Raw genomic sequence first — 23,447 nt, 5'->3', positions numbered from 1 at the left:
TCTAATAAAGAAAGGTCATTCCTAATATTTTCTAACCAGGTCTTTTTAGGTCTGCCTCTACCTTTCTTAACATAGGTCAAATCTAATACCTCTACTCTCCTAACCGGGTCATTGGAAGGCCGCCGTTTTATGTGACCAAATCATCTAAGGCGACTCTCTCTAATCTTATCTTCTACTGGATCTACTCCAACCTTTTCACATATATGCTCATTTCGTATCCTATCTCTAAGGGTAAAGCCACTCATCCACCTGAGCATCCTCATCTCTGCCACACTTAACTTAATATTATGCTTCTCTTTTAATGGCCAACATTCAGCACCATAAAGCATTGCAGGCCTCACTACCATCTTATAGAATTTTCCCTTAAGTTTGAGGGGTACTTTTTTATCACACAACAAGCCCGATGCATTCCTCCACTTCAACCATCCAACTTGAATTCTGCTGATAATATCCCCAACTATTTCACCATCACTCTGAAAGGACTAACATCAAATCTAGAATAGAAATTAAAGGTATACGAAAAAAAATTCATTACCTAACAAACCACTTGGTTATCCCTCAGCATCCCTCTCCTCATAACCTTACTCTTCCTTTAAATGTCTTTCTCTTGTAATCTTGTCTTTTAAGCATATTGCAATTTTTCTCCAAGGCATCTTTGGACCCTCACAAGACAGATGAAAGTTTACTATTAAAGCCAACTCGTCTCAACCGAGCCCAAGCCCAGGAAAATGTAGCCACCCACCCAAAGCTTAACTAAAATTATTAAAACATTTAAGAAACAATCAAGTTGCAAGGAATTGATTAAAGGTTCAGTTGAAATTAGGTCAGGTGTAATGTGAGTTACAATAGCTGGGTCTGGTATAGCTCTCATAACATTTGATCCCATGAACAACAGTTGCATACTCATTGGCTACATATTGTTATATTCAGAGAATTGGAGAGGGAAAAAGCTTGATTTTATTGCATAAAGCTCTCCCCATTTATAGATCTATAAAAGATATCCTAATAAGGAAACAAATAATTACAAAATAATGCATAATTGTATTAATATAATCTTTCATAAATTAGCCACCCAAATATGAAAGGAGATTGGCATGATTTGGGTGAGCCTCCCATCGATCCCCATGCTGGCCATGGGTTCAAGAGGGAAGAAACAACTGGGATGGCTGGGACGATATTTGACACATTCTATTAGTAGATTAATACATTCTAACATCAGCTCTACAGCCTCCACCATCATGAGTCATCTTCTAGTAACTAAGGAAGCAATTGGGACAAGTTAGATGCAACCATGATGTTTCCCATTAGCTCCCACATACAATGTGCCATCTAAAAGCATTTAAACCCGTCCCCGAGCCTATTGTAAGCTTCTTCGCCAACTTGGTTGAGATGACTAGATAATTAGGGCTATTTGTTTGTAGTTGGTCCTTTTTAGATTGTCTTGTTTAAGAAGTTATGAGATACTGTTTGTATTTGAATGTCTTAGGCTTATGTTGTAAAACCCACAATTCGTCATTTGAGTGCGTCGCACGCATTTCGATGTGCCGCAACAAACTTAAGTGAAATTTTAATGTCGTCGGAATTCAACGAAATAAATTTTATTAAATTCGTCACAAAATTTCGATCGAAACGGAATATAGAACTTGTAGTTAATTTCGCACGGTTTGGGAATTAAAATTCGCCGAAGTGCTTTAAGTAACATTTGGCTTGTTTTACCCATTTTACCCTTTCATATGATAATAGAAATATTAATTGGATAAGGGCACATGCATAATTTTCCTTTGCCCATTTTCCTTAAGCCCTCATCAGCCAATTTGTTTTGTTTTCTCGGCCGAACGAAGAGAGGCGACGGGAGAAGGGGGAAACGGCGTCGGCTTGGTCTCTCCGGCGAGATTCCGGCGAGTTTCCGACGAGACTCTTTAGGAAAAGCGTAGGGGGAGACTTGAGGTAAGTTCTTCTTAAAGGATATGAAAGTTTTCTTGAGATTTTTTCATAGAAAAAAATTTTAGGGTTTGATTTTTTTAGAAATTTCTTTAGGAAATCTTTAGGGTTTGTTTAGGTCTATGATTTCCTATCCAACATGTTAAATTTTTTGAAGAAAAACATTAAATCCAAAAATTAGGGTTTCTCTTTTTTATGAAATTTTTATGGGAATTGCTAGAAGAACATGAGGGAAGGCTTTTGATATAAAAAATGTAAGTTTTCCTTAAACAATTTTGAGTGTAAAAATTTGGGAATGTTTAGGGTTGCTCCAAACTTAGTTTTTGTAGGTTGCATGTTCATTAAGGATGTTCCTAAGGGCTTAGGGAAGCCTCTAATTGAAGAATTTGAAAGAAAAATATTTTTCCTAATTTTTATCTAAAATTAATCCGAAAATTATTAATATTATTTACTAATTAGATGAAGGGAATATTTTGGCATGCTTTAGTGATAAAAATATCAAATATTGAAAGTCTAAATTTTGGGATTTTTGACAAATCCGAAAATAACATTTAATTTTTGAATAAAATTAAAAATGTTGGAGATTTAAATGCTTGTAAAAGTAATTGAAAATCTCTTTCCCTTAGGTTGGAATAAGGAAAGGTGGTGAGGATTTGTGCGGGAATTTTGCAAAGAAAAGCTTGAGGGTAAGTGACTCTACATGCTAGGGAACGTGTTCATTTCGTTATATATATATATTGCTTTATGTTATTATTTGCAAAGAAGATAGAAATTTTATGTTCAAAGTCTATATGTCATGTTCACGCGCAATTGTTACTTAATGGTTTTAAATTAAATGTTAGAAAACTCCTTAGCATTTCATATGAAATCATGAGCATTTTCGTATTTTCATGCTTAAATCTATCATACCTATGAAATGTGTACCATATATGAAATTCATAGCTTGTGATTGTTGATGGCGGAGTACCAATATGTGGCTCTTTGAGCAAAGACGGCCCTTGAGGCAATATGGAACGAAATGAAAATGATATGACCATTAATGATGTATACTTGATCAGTACAATTCGGTACTCCGGGACGGATGTATATAATATGAATAGAAAGATAAGCATATTAAAGCATAACTCATGTTAAGCAAGCATATCTCATGTTAAGCAAGCATATCTCATGTTAAGCACATAGTCAACTTAATACATGCTTCAAGACATACATTAAGACAAACATTAGCACTTGTTATTAACCTCCAAGTTATCTTTCTTTTATATGCACATGAATTTTAGCTGTAGTTGTCAATTACTAAGCGTAGCTCACTCCCTAGTTTTGAGAAATTTTCAGGAGAACCCTCTCATAAGTGATGGCGGATCACCCGAGGTTTACTTATAGTCGTCGCGCAACGGGTGACATGTTCTTTTATTGCTTTTATTAGATGTGGTTCCTTACTTTACTTTTGGATGGCGTGCATAGCATGAATAGTTAGAAGTTTGTCATCTTGTATATTGTGAACACTCTATGGAATGGAAATAAAATTATTTAGAGGCGCTTTTTGTTCTTGAAGTCTTTTTAGAAAAATTTTGTTTACATGAAAGATGAATAGTGTTTGATCTGAACGTCCGATTTCGTTCCCACCTTGTATATACGAGCTAACCGGGCCGGACCGTGACATATGTTCTGCTCTGGTTAGCCTTAGATTGCCTTGTTTAAAAAGTTATGAGATACTGTACTAGTATTTGAATGTCTTAGGCTTATATTCTACTCTGATTAGCCTTATCACGAATGCTCTAAATGATCTCTCGTATACAAAGGCCTCCTAGGAAGGGGAATGAATAGCATTTTGCAATAAATGATATGAGAACTCCCTACTTTATGACCACATACTCTTATCCCCTCCCTGGTAGAGACGGGTTTGTCTCATTTATCCTGTCCTTCTATCCTCTTCTCTCCTGTGTCCATCTCCATCAATGATGGTACAAGAGCAAATTCTGGTTTCCAAGTGAAATTTTTCTATGCTGAATTTTTCTGTTTTGTTTTCTTGCGGAGCCTCCATCACTCTATCGTACATACCTTGTTGCCTCAACCAAACGCCTAAGCCACATCATGGACAACCCTAACCCACACAGTCGTAAGATAGACCCCAAAACCCCCTTGTTGTCCATTGCACCAATAATCTGAAGTTTAGCTCGTTGAAATTCTTCTTGATTCCTTGCTGCAAGATCCGCTAGCTTCCTGCTTGTTTATAGCCTACCCGTGAAAAGTCCTTTACCCAAGTTGTTAATGGATTTAGCCTATCTTCTGCTGCACTTCCGCTATAACACCTTTTCTGTTTGGTGAAAATACAAACTGGAAAACCCTTTGCTTTGTTATTGGAACATTGAGGTTGCTGCTACGTTTGGCTCTGCACTCACTGTCTTGATTAATGAAGTCTGCGCATTTGTGTGGAAATCTGATTAGTAACTCCTCAAATTCAGCCACTATATTTAATACACCGCAAAATACAAATTCCAGAAATCAAGCATCATCCCTGCTGCCTTCCCAGCTTAACACCAGTTGTCCTGCGCCACCTAACAATCAGTACATCTTAGGAAAGTTACCAGCTGCTGTCCTAGAGTTTATCCTGCAATCAAGGAAGGCTCCCACTGTATTCAAGCAATCAAGAATTTGCAGGAATTCTCCAGTGCAACCCTGCGGATCTCCCGCCCAGATTAACCTTGGATTCCATCCAGAAAAGCCCAGCCACTTGCCTACGATCCTGCTGCATTCAAAGCCTTCAGCTACATACAATGATCTCACCATTATTCCAACTGTACTTGGCCGAGGGTTTCCTACTCTGAAATCAATTTGAAATAATGCATTTATCGCATACTTTATGATAATTGATTACGTGTTGTTCCTTACCTAACTTTCCTTTCTCCATGTGAGGGCCAATTATGGCCACTCTTTCTTTTCTAAATGACTTGTCTCTCCCATAAATTATGCACCTTTTATACTTGGTGAATATGAAAAATGTTGTATTTCTATCATACTTTTTAAAATGGTATCAAAAAGATATACTTCTCTTTTTCATCCTTCTCTATTCTCTATCTAAGATACTTCTCTATTTTCTACATCCTCTCAGAATTCTCTATCTTCCTCCTAGGAATCTTCTTAACTGAACTGTGACAATAGTTAAACACAAAATGGTATCGGAAAGAAGATCCTCCTCTGGATCTGCATGAATCAAAATCCCATGGAAACACTAATATCCATGAAGCCTTCTCGAAGTTGTTGATTATCCAATTCAAACCAAAGTCCTGCATCAGAAACCATTATCGGTGCGATCACTCAAGATGAATTGATTTGAATGCCTAAAATGTTCAAAATAGAAATCCACAATCTTGGATTGTGGACTTTGGGGCCTCTGATCATGTGACAGGACGTGCCTCTTTATTTCAAACCCTTCATCCATGTTTAACGGACTATACAATCAGAATAGCAAACAAATCAGCATTGCAAGTAAATGGCATTGGGACAATAAATTTCACTAGCTCTCTGATTTTTAACTCAGTCCTCTTGATTACAAAGTTTTCCAAAAACTTGCTCTCAATCAGCAAAATTATCAAAATTATGAACTATATTACTAATTTTCTTCCAACTCATTGTGAATTCAAGGATAGGGATTGAAAAGAATAATTGCCAAAGCAAAGAAAAATGCTTATCTCCACATTCTCATTGACAGTTGGAATCATACAACTTGTAATACATTGCTTCCCAGCATCCCAAATATGCTTTGTTGTAGTTAAAAACATGTAGGTTTCATTGACTTTTGAAATCGATTTCGTGCCAATAAGGTGGCCCAATATTCTCTTTCTTTTGAAAAAAGTTTTCACAATCTAGGACCAAAAAGAAAAAATTGTCATTCAATTTGAATGAAAATTAAAGGTTTTAGTTCTCACCTACTAAGATTAGATTAGAACCATTTGATTGGTCAACAGCTATATCAACATGTAGTTTTCAACGACAGATATAGAAGACATTTTCTTTATAGGAGCAGGTGTCTTTGTAATGGCAGATGGAGGCGGTGGAAAGGGTGTGGAGGTAGACAGCAGTTGTGGGAGGCGAATAGTAGGTGGTGGAGATAGCAGGTGGGAGGTGGATAGCAAGGGCGCAGAAACGAATCGTTTGGGCTGTTGGAAGAGTAATTTTCAAGAAAAAAAAAAAAGCTCAAATTCCCTTAACTCCTAAAGCTTTGATGTCATGAAGAGCCTAGAAATTATTTGAATTTATATGTGCATTTCATTAAAGATCTTGGCCTCTATTTATACAGCAGCATTCTAAACTACTCTTGACAAGTTCTATATATAGCAATAGCAACCACTGATTATATGAAAAATAAGAAAGATATTATTCAACTTAAACAAATTTATTTCCCAAGAAAATTATGAGAGATTTCCTCCACTTATTTAGGCCCGCTGATTCTCATTATATACATAATGGAAAGCAAACTTTCAATCTCACGGATTGCCAAGCTGGCCACTATAAACAACAACATTAATTATGGTCACTTAACAACATCATGAAAAATTAATTGCGATATCAAGTTCTACTGTTGTACCTTTTTAAAAAGAACATTACTCATTAGCCTTTCAGAGAGTTGCACCTGCAGTTTTACAAGAAAATAATCCAATGCAAACTTAGGTGGTGATCAAACGATAAGGGAAGCATATTTTTGTTGTGAGATAAACATCTACCCAAGACCATCATTAATAAAATAATGACGATAATATCAATTAATACCTTGTAAGCACACAAATCAGAAGTTACGTCAATTGTTTCTTCAATTTGTGGAGCATATACATGGGGACAAACATGCTTTGAGCAATGTTCCTTCAAGTGTTCTGTAGCTTCTGCCGAGCCATGAACAAGAACCTTAATAAGAAAAAATAAAACAGTCAAATTAACGGTGCAAGTCCTGTAGGATACTAACAGAGGCGACCTGTTACTTCCGAGGTCTACCAGTTAATGTATAACAGCTTTTATGGCAAATGAACTACAATGACATTACTATATAAGTAATGGTTAGCCATATATTATGAACGCTTGCATGGGTGTTGCCATACTTCTATCAAACAAAAACCAGAACTCAGCTCATAGACATTCCTTATATGTTCACTGTAGTATGATTTCTTTTAATGATGAGAGCAGATAATTTGGTCCTCGATGGAAAGAATTATGGCAGCATTATTGACCTGATTCTGTAGTTTTATTAGAGAATTAAATTAATCCTACAAATTAGAAAACTTGTAAATATTATAGCTGTAATATTCATGTGTTTCCTGCTTTTTTGTCTTGTAATTTGCTATAAATAAGAGATCACGCATAACCTTTGATTATACAAGAAAGTGAATTCAATTTACACGCAAGAGGCTTTCTATCTTCAGCCATTCTTTTCAAGTTTTCATCTTCCTCTAGCAAAACTGATAAACAAAAATACAAAATTCCCCAAATGTTTTACTTACAAGCTTCAATGGAGCCACATGTGCAAGGATAGATTTAATGGAACGCCCCTCTGACCGACCTTCGAAATCCATGTAAATTAACGAACATTTCACTTGTACCTGAAAGAATTAAGAAAGTCCATCTAATAGATTGAAAATACAAAAATTATTCCTCCAAACAAGTAATATACTAAAGGTATTAACAGTTGTAACTGTTTTAATACATCACAACGGAAGTAGAGAAATGCCGTGCAAACAATAAGCAAGCTGAAACCAGCTTCGGATGTTCACATTTGAAGTTCAGAACAAAACGAAAAAGAGTATGCTAGAAACAGAAATGCAGTTACCATGAATTTCAAAAGGAAGCACGGCATCAGTTGAATATTAATAAGAGCCCAATTAAGATGACTTTCTCGAGCAGTCAACGGAATATATAAACTATGTAGTTCTCAAATTCCTTTATCTACCACCATCAAAAATTAAATGCTTAATGATGAAGGACAGTTAAGGGTTTACGGTTACTGATACAGGCTATGGTGAAATGTACATAAAAACATACAAAAAATACAATCCGCAAGTTAGCAACTTATTGGATTTAGCAAAAATCAATTGCTTTTAATGTAAATACGAAAAATATACTTATTACATTCCAAATGATAATTTAATAGTCATCTTAAATCTAAATTTCTACAAGAAAAGTAATGATTATGCATAAAACTTCAGCAACAATCAATTTACATTTTCAAAAAGAAAATCCGGAACATATCACAGTTGATAAAATTCTACTCGATACCAGGAGACTCTAATAATGAAAGCAGTTGTTCACTAGTGTGAAGCAATCAAAGAATACACATCTAACAAGCACACAGCATAAAGTAAAACAAAGATTTTATATCAATATCAATATCCAATGAATTTTTCAAAGCATCGAGGGTTCTATTTATAGCTCACAAGTGGACCCAAATTAAGAAACTTTTCACAAACTGTCAGGATATATTCAAATACAACAAATTTTAATACATTCTTAATGACTTCCAGCAAAAAAAAAAATCTTCTAAGAAGAGTCAATTTCTGATTTGCAGAGTCCAATTCCCATTTTTCTCAAGGAACTAACAAGAATAGGTAAGTAAACAACATCAAAACAGGGCCCAAAAACAAAGCATGATTGTAGCAATTTTCGGATATGAAGAACAGTAACAAGACTAGGAGGTGAGAAGAGCACAATAGAAGCACAGGGCAACAAGTAGAGGCAGTAGCTCTAGCAGAAAATAAGATAGCGGGAAGTAAAGGTGACAAAACTGGAAACCTTGCAGAGCTACAGTATTACAGTCCCGTAGTCAAGAATCAGATTGCTATAGTCCCGGGTAAGGAATTCCTATAACCTCTTATTTGCACCACTTTCCAAAAAATTACCGATTTTTTATTCACTTGGTCATTCCTAAATGAAAAAAAGGATGAGAAACCAAACATAGCAAAGCAGGAAAGGTCAAAGAAAATCAAGCCATTACTAAAGCACATCATAAGCAAGATTGGCAGCAATGGTCACTAGCAACAAACCTTCAAGTCATCAACTATTACAGCCTTCTTTACCAGTCCTACAGTGATAACAACATGAAGCCGTACTTAGTTTTAGGTTGATCAAGCATTTGTTTGTCAATGCTGCATTGTGTTGTTTATGTTACACAAATATATATTAAAATTTAAAATTTAAATTAATCAATTAATTAATTTAGAAGTTATTAAATTTTTAATTGTATTCATAAATCTAAAATATCACGAAAGAATTTTCTTTAAATAGAAATAATAATAGTTAGAATATAATATTATATCAATTATTAATATTTGTAAATGCAAGAAAGGCATATATATATATATGTATTCACTATATAAATTTAATAATTATGTGAGGTTTTAATTAGTAAAGTAATTCACTATTTCGTTAAGAAAAAATTAGATTTATAAATATAAATTAAATACATAAATAGAAAATTTAAAAATAAATGATAACCTATGTTGCACGGATACGCCTATTTATGAGGCATGCTGTGTCGGACACATGTCGGATATGGATACGCCTCCGATACGGCACGGATACGTGTCGGATATGGCTTTGTCGTGTCATATTAAAATATTATTTAAATTAGATCGGGCACGCGTATCCTATTAAAAAAAACTGAGCCGCAATTTGCCCTATTCATTTCGACTATCCGTTCAATATCCCTATTCATTTATGCGGCTTAAACATTTCGGTGAGCTAGGTTTTTCGTTTTCGCTCAGGTGTTTGTCTTCTTCGTTATAACCGAAGGAGCAGCTCGACGGTGCGAGCATAGAAGCGGTCAGGATCATCCTTCGTCGACAAAGAGGCTCGACGACACGAGCATTAAAGCCGACAGAAACCTTCGTCGACGAAGCGGCTCGACAACAAGAACAATGAAGGCGACGTGAGCATTGAAGGTTTGTTTAATTCGTTCTTTGTTTTCTTAATCGTAGGCTCAGTACTCGGTACTGCTCAGTACTCGATACTTCTCGGTACTCGGTATCGCTCAGTACTGCTCGGTATTCGGTACCGCTCGGTACTGCTCGGTATTGCTCGGTACCCCTCGGTACCAAGCGATACTAGAACTCAGTACCGCTCGGTACCGGAACTCGGTACCACTCGGTACCAGAACACGGTACCGCTCAGTACTGCTCGGTATAGAGGGGTACCGAATGATAGAGAATGGTACCAAGCAGTACCAAGAAGGTAGAGAAAACTTCAAAGCAACTCTTACAATAAAAATTTGTCGAACCCCGCCAGGGGGCAGCGCCCCCTTGGACCCCCAACATAGGAGCAAAATATCTATACTTTTAATTAAAAAATTCATGTTTCAAATTCATGTGGATTAATTTGTGTCGAACCTTCGTAAGATAATGAGCTCTGGTAGTGTAGGAATTAAGTATATTAATGATCCATCAGATACCAATATTGAAGATAACAAACCTATGTGGGGTTATGTGACAAAAATAGGTAAAACGTCAGAAGGGGTGGCAATATTGCATTCAAATGCAATTTTTGTAATGCCACATACAAAGGATCATATTATAGAGTGAAAGCTCATTTGTTGAAGATTTGTGATCATGAAATTAAAGTATGCCCGAATATAAGCTCATCACAAATGACTAAATTACAAAGAAAAATCAGTGAAGCTGAGCAAAGGAGTAAAAAATAGCTTCCAAAACATATTCCACTTCCAAGCACTCATGCTTCATATCCTACATCATCTTCTTCAATTAGAAGTGATGACAATATTGTAAATAAAGGGTCTTTTTCGAATGGAGGGATTTGAACCAAAAAAAAGAAAACATGTTGTAGATAGTGCTTTGGAGAAATCATTTAATTTACAAATGAGAGAACAACTAGATGGGAAAATAGCTAAAATGTTTTACTCAGCTAGACTTCCTTTTAACCTAACAAGGAATCCACATTAAAAGAATGTCTTTACCTATGCATGCAATAATAATCTTGCAGGATACGTGCCACCAGGATATAATATCATTAGAACAAAGTTATTGCAAAGAGAGATGGATAAAATTAAGAAGTTGTTCGAGCCTACTAGAGGAGTTTGTAAGGAAAAAAGTGTTACTTTGGTTTGTGATGGGTGGACAGATCCACAAAGAAGACCACTTATCAACTTCATGGCTGTAACAGAGAGTTATCCTATGTTTATCAAAGCTGTAAACTGTGAAAGACGATACAAGGATAAGTTCTTCATTTCTAATTTAATCAAAGAAGTTATCATGATAGTGGGGCCTTCAAACATCATCCAGGTCATTACTGATAACGCACCTATTTGTAAAGCTGCAAGTCTACTTGTAGAGCAAGCCTATCCTCATATTTTTTAAACAACATGTGTTGTGCACACGCTTAATCTTGCCTTGAAGAACATTTGTGTAGCTAAGAATACCGAGGCAAACGAAATCACCTATAATGAATGTCATTGGATCACAGTGATTGCTGGATATGCAGTTGTAATTAGAAATTTTATTATGAATCACTCCTTGAGACTCTCTATGTTTTCTAATTTGAAGATCCTTGCAGTTGCTGAAACTCGGTTTGCCTCAGTTATAGTGATGTTGAGAAGATTCAAAAAAATTAAGAATGTTCTTCAAGCTATGGTGATCAGTGACAAATGGTCCTGTTATAGAGAAGATGATGTTGGAAAGGCTGGGTATGTAAAGGAGAAGCTTTTTAGATGATTTATGATGGGATAAGATTGAATACATCTTAAACTTCACAGATCCAATTTATGAGATGTTGAGAGTAGATAATACGGATAAGTCTTATTTAGATCTCATTTAATGCTAGCCAAAGTAAAAGAAATTATATATAGACATGAGAGGAAAGCACTTCATGAAGACTTATTTATGCTTATTATAGAAGATAAGTCGAGCAAAAGTAATACACATTTACATTGCTTGGCTCACTCATTAAATCCCAGGTAAATTTCAATTTTTTTTCATTATTAATTTACAATTTGTTGTTTAGTAATTTCAACATTTTTTTTATTACTTTCTTTTAATATTCTTTGAAGATATTCAACTAAAGAATGGCTTCAAGAGGATCCTCAAAGAGTTTCTCCACAGAAAGATAAAAAATTTTCAAATATGAGGAAAACATGTTTGAAGTGTTATTTTCCAAATGAGGAGGAGAGAAGAAGTGTCAATATTGAGCTTGCTAAATTTTTTGTTATTTAGAAGACTTTGGTGACCAAGAGTCATTGTGTGATAGGTGGAGAATTGATCCAAAAATGTGGTGGATTATACATGGAGCTTCAGCACCTCTACTTCAAACAATCGCCATAAAATTGCTTGGCCAAATTTCATCCTCATCTTGTTGTGAAAGAAATTTCACATACTCGTCCATCCAATCAATGAAGAGAAATAAAATTACTCCACAACAGGTTGAAGATTTAGTTTATGTGCATACAAACCTTCAACTTCTCTCAAGGAAAACTCCAACTTATATGGAAGGAGACAACATGATGTGAGATGTTACTGAAGATGGATTTGAATCTCTTGAGGATATGGGAATATTAGAAATTGCTAATCTTTCACTTGATGAGCCTGAATTGGAAGCTATGATATTCATTGAAGATGATATAGAAATTCAAAGGCAAACCACTGAAGAAGCTAATCCTATCATTTCTTCTATTGAATAGTTGAAACTTCATATGTTGAACAATTTATGTATTTGTTTTTGTTGTTGTACTAGACATTTAAATATTTAATGCTTACTTTTATTTTGATATTATAAGATACAATGCTACAAATGATGTTGCTTTTAATTTTTTTTGTTATTTCAAATATTCTGCTTTGATTAATTTATTATTTTTTATGTATGATTTATATATTATAATGTCGTATCCGCGCCGTATCTGTATCCTATATTTTTAAGAATTGCCGTGTCCCGTATCCGTATCGGGTAAATGTAGTGCATTCCAAATACTTTTGAGGCTGTTTGGTTGTCTGCAATGTAAACGCATGAGAAATGGTTCCCATGTTTGGTTAAATATATCCAGAGTAAAGTAAAAACAGTGCATTTGTAATATTTTTTTGTCATTATAACTAGTGTAATTATAAAAATAATTATATATTTTTTTTAAATTATAAGATATAATATTCTGTTGTGTATTAATTTAGCAGTGTGCTGCAATAGACATAAATTTATTTGTAATTGAGAGAAATTTTAATTTTAATTTTGTGAAAGTATAAATTTTTAATTTTTCAAGTAATTTTTTACAAACAAAATTTCAGCAAATTAAATTTTCACACTGATTTTTTTCTTTAATTTAGCAATAAAAACAATGGTTTTCATTTAGTAAACAATAAATCACATGATTTTCATTCATAAGTTGTAAACAACATTAATGAAATTTTAAAATTAGAAAACAAAATATAAAACAAAATCCATTGTTCTTAGTTATAATTACGACAAAGTAACACGAAACAGTTATTAATGGGAGATTAACTATTGCTTTCTAATAATAGGATTGAAATATGACTTTAGCAAGAGTAACTCTTAATTATAAATTAAAAAATAATAATAATAATATAGTTCTTCGTATCTCTATTTTTGAAACTATAAATTCTAATGTAGATGAATTGCTCATGCAGCTCTATCTGACGCTATTTATTCTATTTTAAAATAGAGGTTCAATTGATGTATTACCGAACATATTATGTGATTCTAGTTCCCTTTTTATTTTACAACATCTTATGGATATATGTCAATCTCATTTTTTTAGAGTAGAACAATTGTAAACATATCATTAAGTTTCTTAGGTCTGACTAAGTGTATAGTTTTTTTTTTTTGCTTAGCATTGTGTGATCCTTATTGCCATTAGATCCCTTTCATAACCCATTGGATCCATTGAGCTCATGTTGCTTTAATTATTTGAGTTATCTTAGTTGACCTAGAGTTAATCTCCCATTAATAAAGCTTCGACATTCTTCAGACCTTGCAACATAAATAAATAACTGCTATAGGATTCATGTTTTAATTTACAATTCTAGCTAAGAATTCAGCTAAAGTCACACAGAAAATACCATAGTATTGAATACTTGATAGCAGCTAATGATCTTATTAGAACAAAGTTTAAGATGAGCAGAGAAGGTAACACAAATAGCCAATCTAAATCAATTAGTAAACAAGAATTTTTTTTTTTTCAATGTAGAGAAAATCCCTCTCAAATAGAATAACAATATACAAGATGTTGTGCATTTCATCTCAATTTCACGTTGCTCAAGCGGATAGAAAAAATCCCCTCGCAAATAGAATAACTTGCGTCAATGCCCTTTGTGGAAGCTTCAAGTTAAGAAATTGACATTAGCCCAAAATGAAAACTTGAGCACAGGCTATAAATTAGCTAAGATAAGACAATATGATTATTACCTACTTCAAGCTCATATATTTACTTGTCCAGCTTAAGCAAAGCTTGAACCTGGCCACTGTTCTAACTAAATATTGTCTAGTTTTATGTAGTTGCTCACTTAATTGTTAATTAAGATCAAGATAAAATCTAGACTAACTAGATGTACGTGAGATAAGAATAATTTAGGTAAATAAAATCACCAATGAGCATAAACATTTTCTTATTTGTTCATAAAACTTGAAGTAATTCACTTAGCATATCTTTTAAAATTGGAATTCTCAAACTACCTGAAAATTAAGATAGGATTAGAATCAAATCAAACGATAGCATGATTTCCTGAGATAAGCATCCATCTTGCATGAAGTACATTGGACGTATCTATCTAAGCAGGCAGGACGGGAAAATTATGAAATGAATCATTAAATAAGCTACTAAACAATCAGAAACTAAGCATTTTATCAAACACTCATCGATCAAATTGTTGAAGTTCCAAACAAATATGTTCACTATAGATAAATAAACGTATGCTCTGCATCAAAATCAGCAATCCTTCTCATTTAAAAGGTTTGCGAAATGAAAGCAAAGAATCAATCTCTAAGGAAATTACAATAATTGCAACGAAGAGATGCATAAATTAATCCTCTGCGCTTCACTCCCTAAGACCATTTAATCTAAAATTTAAGGGCATTATGCAACCAGGGCCACACTCGCTTGGAGTTGAAGGAATCCAAGTGTTCTGAAAGCGAATGTTTACAATATTCCATTTGCATTGTTTATATACTGGAAAAATAGAGGTTTCTTCATATACTGCAAAGAAAGAAGAACATCAAGAAAAAAAAAAGAGGAAAAATTAGAAGCAGACAAATAAGTGGGAGGAAAAATAAAAGGAAACGAGAGAGATTTGAAAGGAAATAGCGAGAGAGGTGAAGACCTGAAGAAGAAAACGGGGCTAGAAGAGACTAGCTCCTTCTTATGCCTTAGGAGAGGGAGGTCGTAGAGCTCGCGGACTGGAGAAGGTTGTCCGTCGGGGTATCCCACGTCAGTCGACGCCGAAGTGAAGGAAGAGCTCCACAACAGTTTTGCGGAACCAGGCGAAGCAGACCATGCAGCCACGACGCAGGAACGTCAGAGAAAAAGGGAGAAGAGCGCAGGAATGGAGAAGAGAGCAAGGAAGAATGGAGAAGAAGGGAGAAGAAGGGAGAATATAGGTCAGCTTTGGCAAAATCATCACGCAACATCCGCCAAAGAATTTCTAACCCGCTCAATTTGAGCAGGTTTCGAAGTCGCGCGAATTGCCTCCCCTAATACCCCGCTATTGCTTCGGAGGTATTCCTTTCGTTCCACTGAAAGCCAACCAAACGACCAAAATTGAGAAACGCGCGTAAATTATATCCTTTACCCTACTAATCCTGCAAACCAAACAGCCCCTAAATTTTTTAGAATTAAGGTGAGTATTCATGATCGTGAAAAGGTTGGAGTAGCTCCAGTGGTAGATAAGATTAGAGGAGTGGGCTTAGATGATTTGGTCACATAAAACTTCGACCTTCCGATGACTCGGTTAAGAGAGTAGATGTATTAGATTTGACTTATGCTATGAAAGGTAAAGGTAGACCTAAAAATACTTTTTTTTAGAAAATTATTAGAAATTGCTTTTTTTAATTAAATTTAAATAAGAATTTGACTCTTTACGAGATACAATGGAGAAAAAGATTCATGTAGCCGATACCACAGTGGAATAAAGGCTTCATGTCATTGTTGTTGTACTCAAGTTCCTAATTTATGATAATGCTTCTTCTAAATCAAATGCATTAATCAGTATTGATATTTGTTTATCAAATGTTAACACAAATTTAGTTATGATTTATCTCTATTATGAAAAGAATGACCAGGTTGAAATGAATTACAATTTCTACAATTATTTAGTAGTTTATCACTTGTTAATTACAATTGTTAAAAAGATATGAGATTATATGAAATATATAAATGAAACATCTCATATAAAAATTCTTGCATGTGCATATTTTACTAATGGAGTTTAACGTTTTACAGCATTGGCTGAGAATGCAATATAACAATGTGCTTATGTTGAAAAAGTTTAATAAAAGAGAATGAAAAGGAAGTACCTCGATTGGTATTATATAGACGGTGGCACCTGTAATAGTAATATTATGTACAGAATAAATAGAATAAGATATGATATGATTTCTACTTATACTATTGTTATACGACTAAAAGTTTCAAAGTTTCTTATAATTTCATCTTTAAATAAAAAATAACAATCAAATGATTTTGGATTGTTTCATGCTTTAAGGCTAGCATGCGTACTATTTCAATATTTCATTATATTACTGTAATTTGGAAACATGATATATTGGCTAAGTTGTGATACATGTATATAGGTAAAATCTTAAGAAATTAAATGCATTGAAAAATAGAAAATGTATATCGTAGATGTGACACTACAAGAGAGAACCATTTAATTTTAATAGTTTTTTTTTTAGCTTAAAATGAATTTTGGAGTTTTAGTAACTCTTTTGATTTGTTAGAAGTTATTTGTTATTAGTTGAATAAAACTTAAAAAAACTCCATCCGACTTTCTGTTTTCACCCCAGTATTCCAAGCTTCCTGGCCAGGTCATGAATGAAAATTAGAATATTGAAATGGATTGTGGAATATTAGGGAATATAAATTATGGAATTATTATAGTATAGTGATGGTTAGTACTAGGTAGTATCTATCAAAGATTAGTTAATCAAAAATAAACTTAAATGATTTAGATATGTATACCGAAGAGCAAAAAATACTCATATTAGATAATTAGATAAAAGTGGTATCAAAGGAGAAGCAAGAGAATGGATAGAGCTAACCTAATATGGATAAAATTTGCTCAAAAGAATTCATAGAGAAGAGCATAAAAACCTCAAGCAGCACTCAATAAGAACAAATAAACAATGGGATCCAATTAATTGGGATAAAACAAATGTGATGGTGATTTTTTTTTAAGGAGAAGGTTTTTCTCGCCTTTAGAAGGAATAATATATGCCCGGAGAGTGAAATATGCTAAACTGGTTGATAAAAAATGAAATAGAAAAAATATAGGCCTATTGTATAAATAATAATAAAATTTTCACTTCAAGTGCCTGATGCTTGAGGATAGGCACTTGAAAAAATATTAACTTTCAAATGAATGATTTAGAAAAAGAATAAGATATCATGTGACACCTCAATAAGTATTATCATTAATTCATTAGCTCTGCATCCTCATTAAAAAGGAATATTAAACAGGTTTCTAAAAGGCATAACAATGATAAGAACGATTTTTTTTTTTTTAACTATTTAATAGTTTCTGTTTCTTAAACTATGCATGCGTTGCAACTTGAAGCAATGGAGTTAGTAATAACTTACAGTCAATTCATTTGAAACAACTTTCGAAGGAGTAGTATCAAGTAGCAGGTGAGCCGAGCCTTCATCAAGTTTACCATCTAGATCGCCCCCAAAGCCCTGAAAGAAATAAAGGAACGTATAAAATCAATGAAGATCAAATACTAACCATCATAGATCCTAATGAGAAAAGGAACTTCACCTTTAGGTGCTAATAAGAAAGCAAAAGATCCAACCACAGCAAAGTGGTTAAAAATAAAAATAACCAAAATCCAAACATCAGCACTGTTCAAAATATACACAGTAATAGCATTTGTATTAATGCATATTTCCTACAAATGTTGTTAAATTCTAAGCACACGACCACAAGGTTATGGAGTGCAAGTCACATGATGACGGATATGATTTTTAAGAAAAAATTTAGTGGTTCCATACTTTTAATTATACTGTCTGCATGCGCTGTAAGAATGTAACTAGAGGATAATTGATTTTAACCATATAGGCTTACCTGCTGAATTTAAGAGGTAAAGGTTAAAGACCTCATTCTTTTCCATGATAACGATATGTTTGTGCACATTTGACACTTTTCAGACACCAAGCTAGAAAGTTTTATGCAAAGAGCAATGTGATGTAGGACATCTTAAGCTCCAGACTTTTTAATGCGGATCAACAATACGATGCACAAAATCATGCAACATGCCAACATGCACACAAAACTTGAGGTTACAAACTCTTGGTTTTGACAATTATTCATTTCCTTTGATGAAAAATGAAAATACATAGAAAATTAAGTCAACTATTTTAATAGATTTCTATCAATAAAGTGCCTAGAAATTTAGCACAATGAAAATCATGCACTTGCAGTAACCTAGATTTTCTAGATTATTTCAAACTCTGATAACATTAACCATATATTCAACCCAATAACAATATTTAGAGAAAAAAATAAAGAAATGAGAGTCATCAAAATAAACAAAAAAACAACCCTTGTGCTGCTCATATAGGAAGATAATCTCACGCAAAAACCTTGAAGTCTCTCACTTGACCGGAGATTTAACTCCCTAAAGTAGGAATAATAAATACAATTAGAACTTTATTCAAAACACTATAATAGAATATCCTTTATACATGCCAAAGGCCACCTGCATATAAGAAATACCCCATGAAACGCAACCTTCGATTTCTTATATAACAGAAAGAATCAACCCAATATACCGTAAATTGTACAACCTACATATAAGAAATCCCCCATGAAACACCACCTTGGATTTCTTATATAACAGAAAGAATCAACCCAATACACATGTGGGATTTAAAAACCCTCACCCAGCCCTGTACACAAGAGTTGCTATCTTGCTTGATGAAAATGTTGAAATTATTTTAAGGTCAAAGGCAATTTGTTAATTTGACCAACTTGTTGGAGTCTCCATAGCAACTAAGAGATTCCACACACCCCTTGTTCAATCACAAATGGTGGCACCCTCAAGTTTGGTAATGTTTTGCGTAGTATATAATATCCTATGACTATTTTGTGGTGAATCTATTTATGCATATTTTAATTTGGGAGAAACAAAGAGGGGCTCAGTTCAACCTCGCCTATACCTAGACCCAAGTTTAAGTCATATTCCATGTTCACAATTAAAAGTTTATTAAAGTGTGTGTGGTAGACTTTCATGATGTACCTATTACTTTTTATCTTGTTATGTGTCCTTTATGTGTTATTTCAGTTCAACTTGATGGCCACACTGCAAAATCAAGATGAAGTGCTCAACATGAGATCAATGGCTAAAATATCATCATCAAGCAAGCAATAATAAAGAGCCTTGACATGAAATTCAAACTAATTATAACAAAAAATAAAGCTTGGAAATTAAAATTTTAGTCCAATATTTTAAATTTTCAATCTTTAATTTATAAGTTTCATATTGAACATTAGGAATTAATTTAATTAGGTTTAGGCTTGATTAAGATGTATTTGGACCGGCCACCCCATTTGGGGAGAGAATCTTGGAGTGTAATTAAAGTAATTCTACTTTCTTATCTGCTTCCCTATATTTGATTTTTCCCTACTATTACTTTTATTTTGAAATGAAGAACCCAATGTAATAGATTAAATAATATCAAAATAAATAAGAAAAAAATTTAGACGTTCTGACAAAAATTGAAAAGTGAAATTTCTAGGGTTAAGAGCTTGGTGGACTTAGGTATCCTTCTTCCATTTATTAATTTCTCTCCTAATCCCTCATAGCAAATTCTCCAATCTTCCTAGCATCATTCCAAAGCATTTATCCACAACCTACAAACATAAAAAATTTTGTAAACCTCTCTTGAAGCCGCCGGCGGCAACAATTACAGTTCTCCTGACCTGTTTTTCTCATCCCTCCTCTACACCTCTAACACCTTAAATCTCCACCATCTTCTCTAGATTTGCCTCCACACATTCCCCTAACATTCTATAACCTTTCCAACCCCTCACTACACCCTTAAGCTTGTCCGCTAACTCAGTATTTCAAGATTATTTAAATATATCCAAACTAGGTCATTTTGAACTAGTTTTAGTTTTTCCCATCTTTTGGCCTCTAAACCATTTGGAATTTCATCAAATCCTCTAGATCACATCTAAAGACATTACCCTAACACTTTCAAGTGGCTTCATGTCTTGAATCCTCCACCATAAGAAATTCTAGATAATCCCCAATTGGAACCTTCAAGGTGACCATGACTTAATCATTCAATCTGACTCCTTCCTTTCAATCACTACCTCAAATAAAATTATTCCAATATCCTTAGCCCCCCACCACAACAGGTGAAAGCATTGGATCACCCTTTCCAAGACTAGGTCAATGTATCTATAAATGAAAGAAATGTCTATTAGGAAATACTTGAGTTCGCAAGTAACCCTAAGGGAAATACTTGAGTTCGCAAGCAAATTTATCTCTAATTGGTGAAAACAGCGAGAGTAATGCAAAATCTGGGCGAAAACAGCCCCAAAACGTAGATTGCAAGAGAAACAAAGTTAAACAAAATACGAAGCAAGATACAATTGATCCTCAATTCGAGAGGAGGATCTTCTCTCCCAAATCTCTAGACAAGAGAGTCTAGAGCCCAAATGCCAAGAAACCCTAATTCCAATCAATCCAAACATGAAAACTCCCTAATTCACTCATGCACTTTAATACGAAATGTTTCCTAATTAATTTTCCCTCCCAAAGATTAAGCTGCCCCACCCTTTTCCCTTTTGAAAACTTTTTGCTGGATGGGGCCCACCTAATTGGCGGAAAAGGGAGGAAGGAGGCGGGCTACTTCCACCTCCTGTAGAACCGGCACCATAACCGGCTGGGCCGGTTCAGCCAGAAACGTCGTAACAAAATTATAAGTACACACCTCCCTATCACTACTAAAAATGCTCTTGAACGCTTGAAACATTTAATGAAAATAGTAGACAAACTAAACTTAGAAAGAAAATGAACTTGAGTAAGCTCTAACTTATGGATAAAAAGAACAGTGTCCTGTGGGGCCCACCCAAGAAAAAATGCAAGTCACACACATGTAAAAGAATCAACTCATAACACTCACAAGTCACAACCAGACCCACAACATATGCACAAGTAACAGAATGTCAGCAGTATGCACTCAAAAAGCAAAATCATAAGCATGTTCTATAATCAATACATTTATGTGAATAACAGTTATGACAGAACCTTACTCATCTCATATATTTGCAATTACGTAAATGGTTTCTAAACAATAAGAAGTGGTCAACCATATTGCACATCATAGGTGCACGAATGCAATAAATGAAACAGACATTAACTACAAGAAAAGAAGCTTGTAAACATTCCATGAGCTGGTAGGACAATCCGTTTATTCAAATACGCTGATGATAGTGTTGTTGACTAAAAATATCAACCGAAAGAAATTATATCTATCAAATTGCCCTTAAACTTAAAAACTAACCATTATAGGGCCCAAATCCTATTAAAATAAAATATGATATCTCAAAAATATTACAAAATATAACAATATTCACAAGTAAAATTCATCCCCAAAAAATTTAAAACAAAATACATCCACCCTTCATAACCGTTTGTTAAAAGTGAAAATTTTAAAAACAATCTTAAGACAGCTAATTGGATATAAATTAATATTTCCTTCATGCGATTGAATGTAACTAATGTAACTATTTGAGCTGATTGGATGTAAATTACAAGATCAATACTTTCAAGATAGCTGATTGAATGTAAATTAATATTTCCTTGGAATAACAACTCTAGCTCAAGCAAGCCTCTCAAAGTAACAGCAAAACTTACTTGAGCTGATGCTCCATTCATATCTTCTTCCTTGATTATGTAATCATCAGGATTTATAACCTCGCCATAATCATCCCATTCAGCGGAATTCTCAAAAAATGGGAACATTGGAGCAACACTAGTTGCTGGAGGAGCAAATCCATCCATGAAGATGTCCCGAAATCCACCAATGCGTGAGGCAGCAACTGAAAGATATATAATAGAAACAACAATACCGGTTAGTCCTCCTAGCCAAATCATGCATAAATAAACATATATATAATGGGTGTATCAAGGTAAAGTATTTGTAATAAAATTGCTACAATTATCTGCATCCATCCATCTATCTCCATCTATCTTTGAGAGAGGCTTCCCTCACTCCCTCCATCCATCTATCTCTATGAGAGAGTATTTGCAGATGACTCGCTGCCTACCTCCATCTATCTCAATGGGTGGTGCCTCCCTCCCTCCTTCCATCAGTGTCCATCCATCTATTTGGGTGAGGCTTCGTTCCATCTATCTATTTACCATTTTATCTATCTTTCTATATTTTTACTTCATGAGGGTAATGGGATTTGCAGATGATTCCCTCCCTCACCCAATCTATCTCTCTCCATGGGTGTGGCCCCTACTCCCCATCTATCTATCGCAAACTATGAGTGTATAGGATTTGTAGGCAACTCCCTCCATCCATCCATCGTCCATCCAACTACATACCTACACCTATAGGTAAGCCGTCCTTCCCTGTCTCAATGTATCTCTAAGTAAAAGGATTTGTAGGCAACTCCCTCCATCCATCCATCATCCATCCAACTACATACCTACACCTACAGGCAAGCCGTCCTTCACTGTCTCTATATATCTCTATGTATCTATTATCTATCTTATGAGTGAGGGGACTTCTGGAAGTCTCCTCTCTCTCTTTCTCTCTCTTCAATAACTACTTATACTTGACTTTGCTCAAGGAACAGCCGATCTACATTGGTGCACCATAATGAGTTCATTAAGCATACAAGCAATACTTGCTAGTAGATATACAGTATAGACAAATATGATATTAGAAAAGACATTCAGGCACTCTACTGTCAAATAGAAACTACAGTATAAGAGTTTATACAATCAGGCTCAAAAGATTGTATGATTGTTAAAATAACAATTTATATTTTTTAACTATAACAACCATTTACCTCAAGCAGGTAGTCAAATCTCTATCATACATGAAATTCTTTTCATTTCCAGCATCTTTACATAAATCACTCCAATAAGACATTATATTATCATAAGAAATTCAGCAATTTCACCAATAGGAAAACTAATTTCAAGTTGCACCCTAGATAAACAGTGATTTCTAGGAAGATTGGAATTCCCCGTGCAAAAGGTTAGGAAATTAAATTTCAGAAGATATAATATGGGTAGAACTATATTTACCTAGGCATCTGAAACAGACCTGGGCA

At 34.3% G+C, this 23,447-nt stretch overlaps 1 protein-coding gene and 1 long non-coding RNA gene across 2 annotated transcripts in view; both read right to left on the bottom strand.

Annotated features, from left to right (window-relative positions):
- Positions 1-23,447, bottom strand: part of LOC110099984 (cleavage and polyadenylation specificity factor subunit 2) — a 47,539-nt gene that overhangs the window by 10,294 nt on the left and 13,798 nt on the right. Inside the window, exons 11-15 of the mRNA XM_020827331.2 lie at positions 22,015-22,199; positions 17,729-17,824; positions 7,434-7,532; positions 6,712-6,843; positions 6,530-6,574 (exon numbers count right to left, since the gene is read on the bottom strand). Coding sequence (XP_020682990.1) covers positions 6,530-6,574; positions 6,712-6,843; positions 7,434-7,532; positions 17,729-17,824; positions 22,015-22,199 — 557 coding nt within the window. The remainder of the gene's footprint in view (positions 1-6,529; positions 6,575-6,711; positions 6,844-7,433; positions 7,533-17,728; positions 17,825-22,014; positions 22,200-23,447) is intronic.
- Positions 14,796-15,510, bottom strand: LOC114581201. Its single transcript, XR_003703075.1, has 3 exons — positions 15,255-15,510; positions 14,931-15,130; positions 14,796-14,852 (listed from the first exon to the last, which is right to left on the bottom strand). It is a non-coding gene; the product is annotated as an uncharacterized LOC114581201 (long non-coding RNA).

The sequence above is a fragment of the Dendrobium catenatum genome, unplaced genomic scaffold (genome assembly GCF_001605985.2).
Source record: "Dendrobium catenatum unplaced genomic scaffold, ASM160598v2 fragScaff_scaffold_1595, whole genome shotgun sequence".
Classification (NCBI taxonomy): domain Eukaryota; kingdom Viridiplantae; phylum Streptophyta; class Magnoliopsida; order Asparagales; family Orchidaceae; genus Dendrobium; species Dendrobium catenatum.
This window is presented reverse-complemented; position numbering and strand designations above follow the sequence as displayed.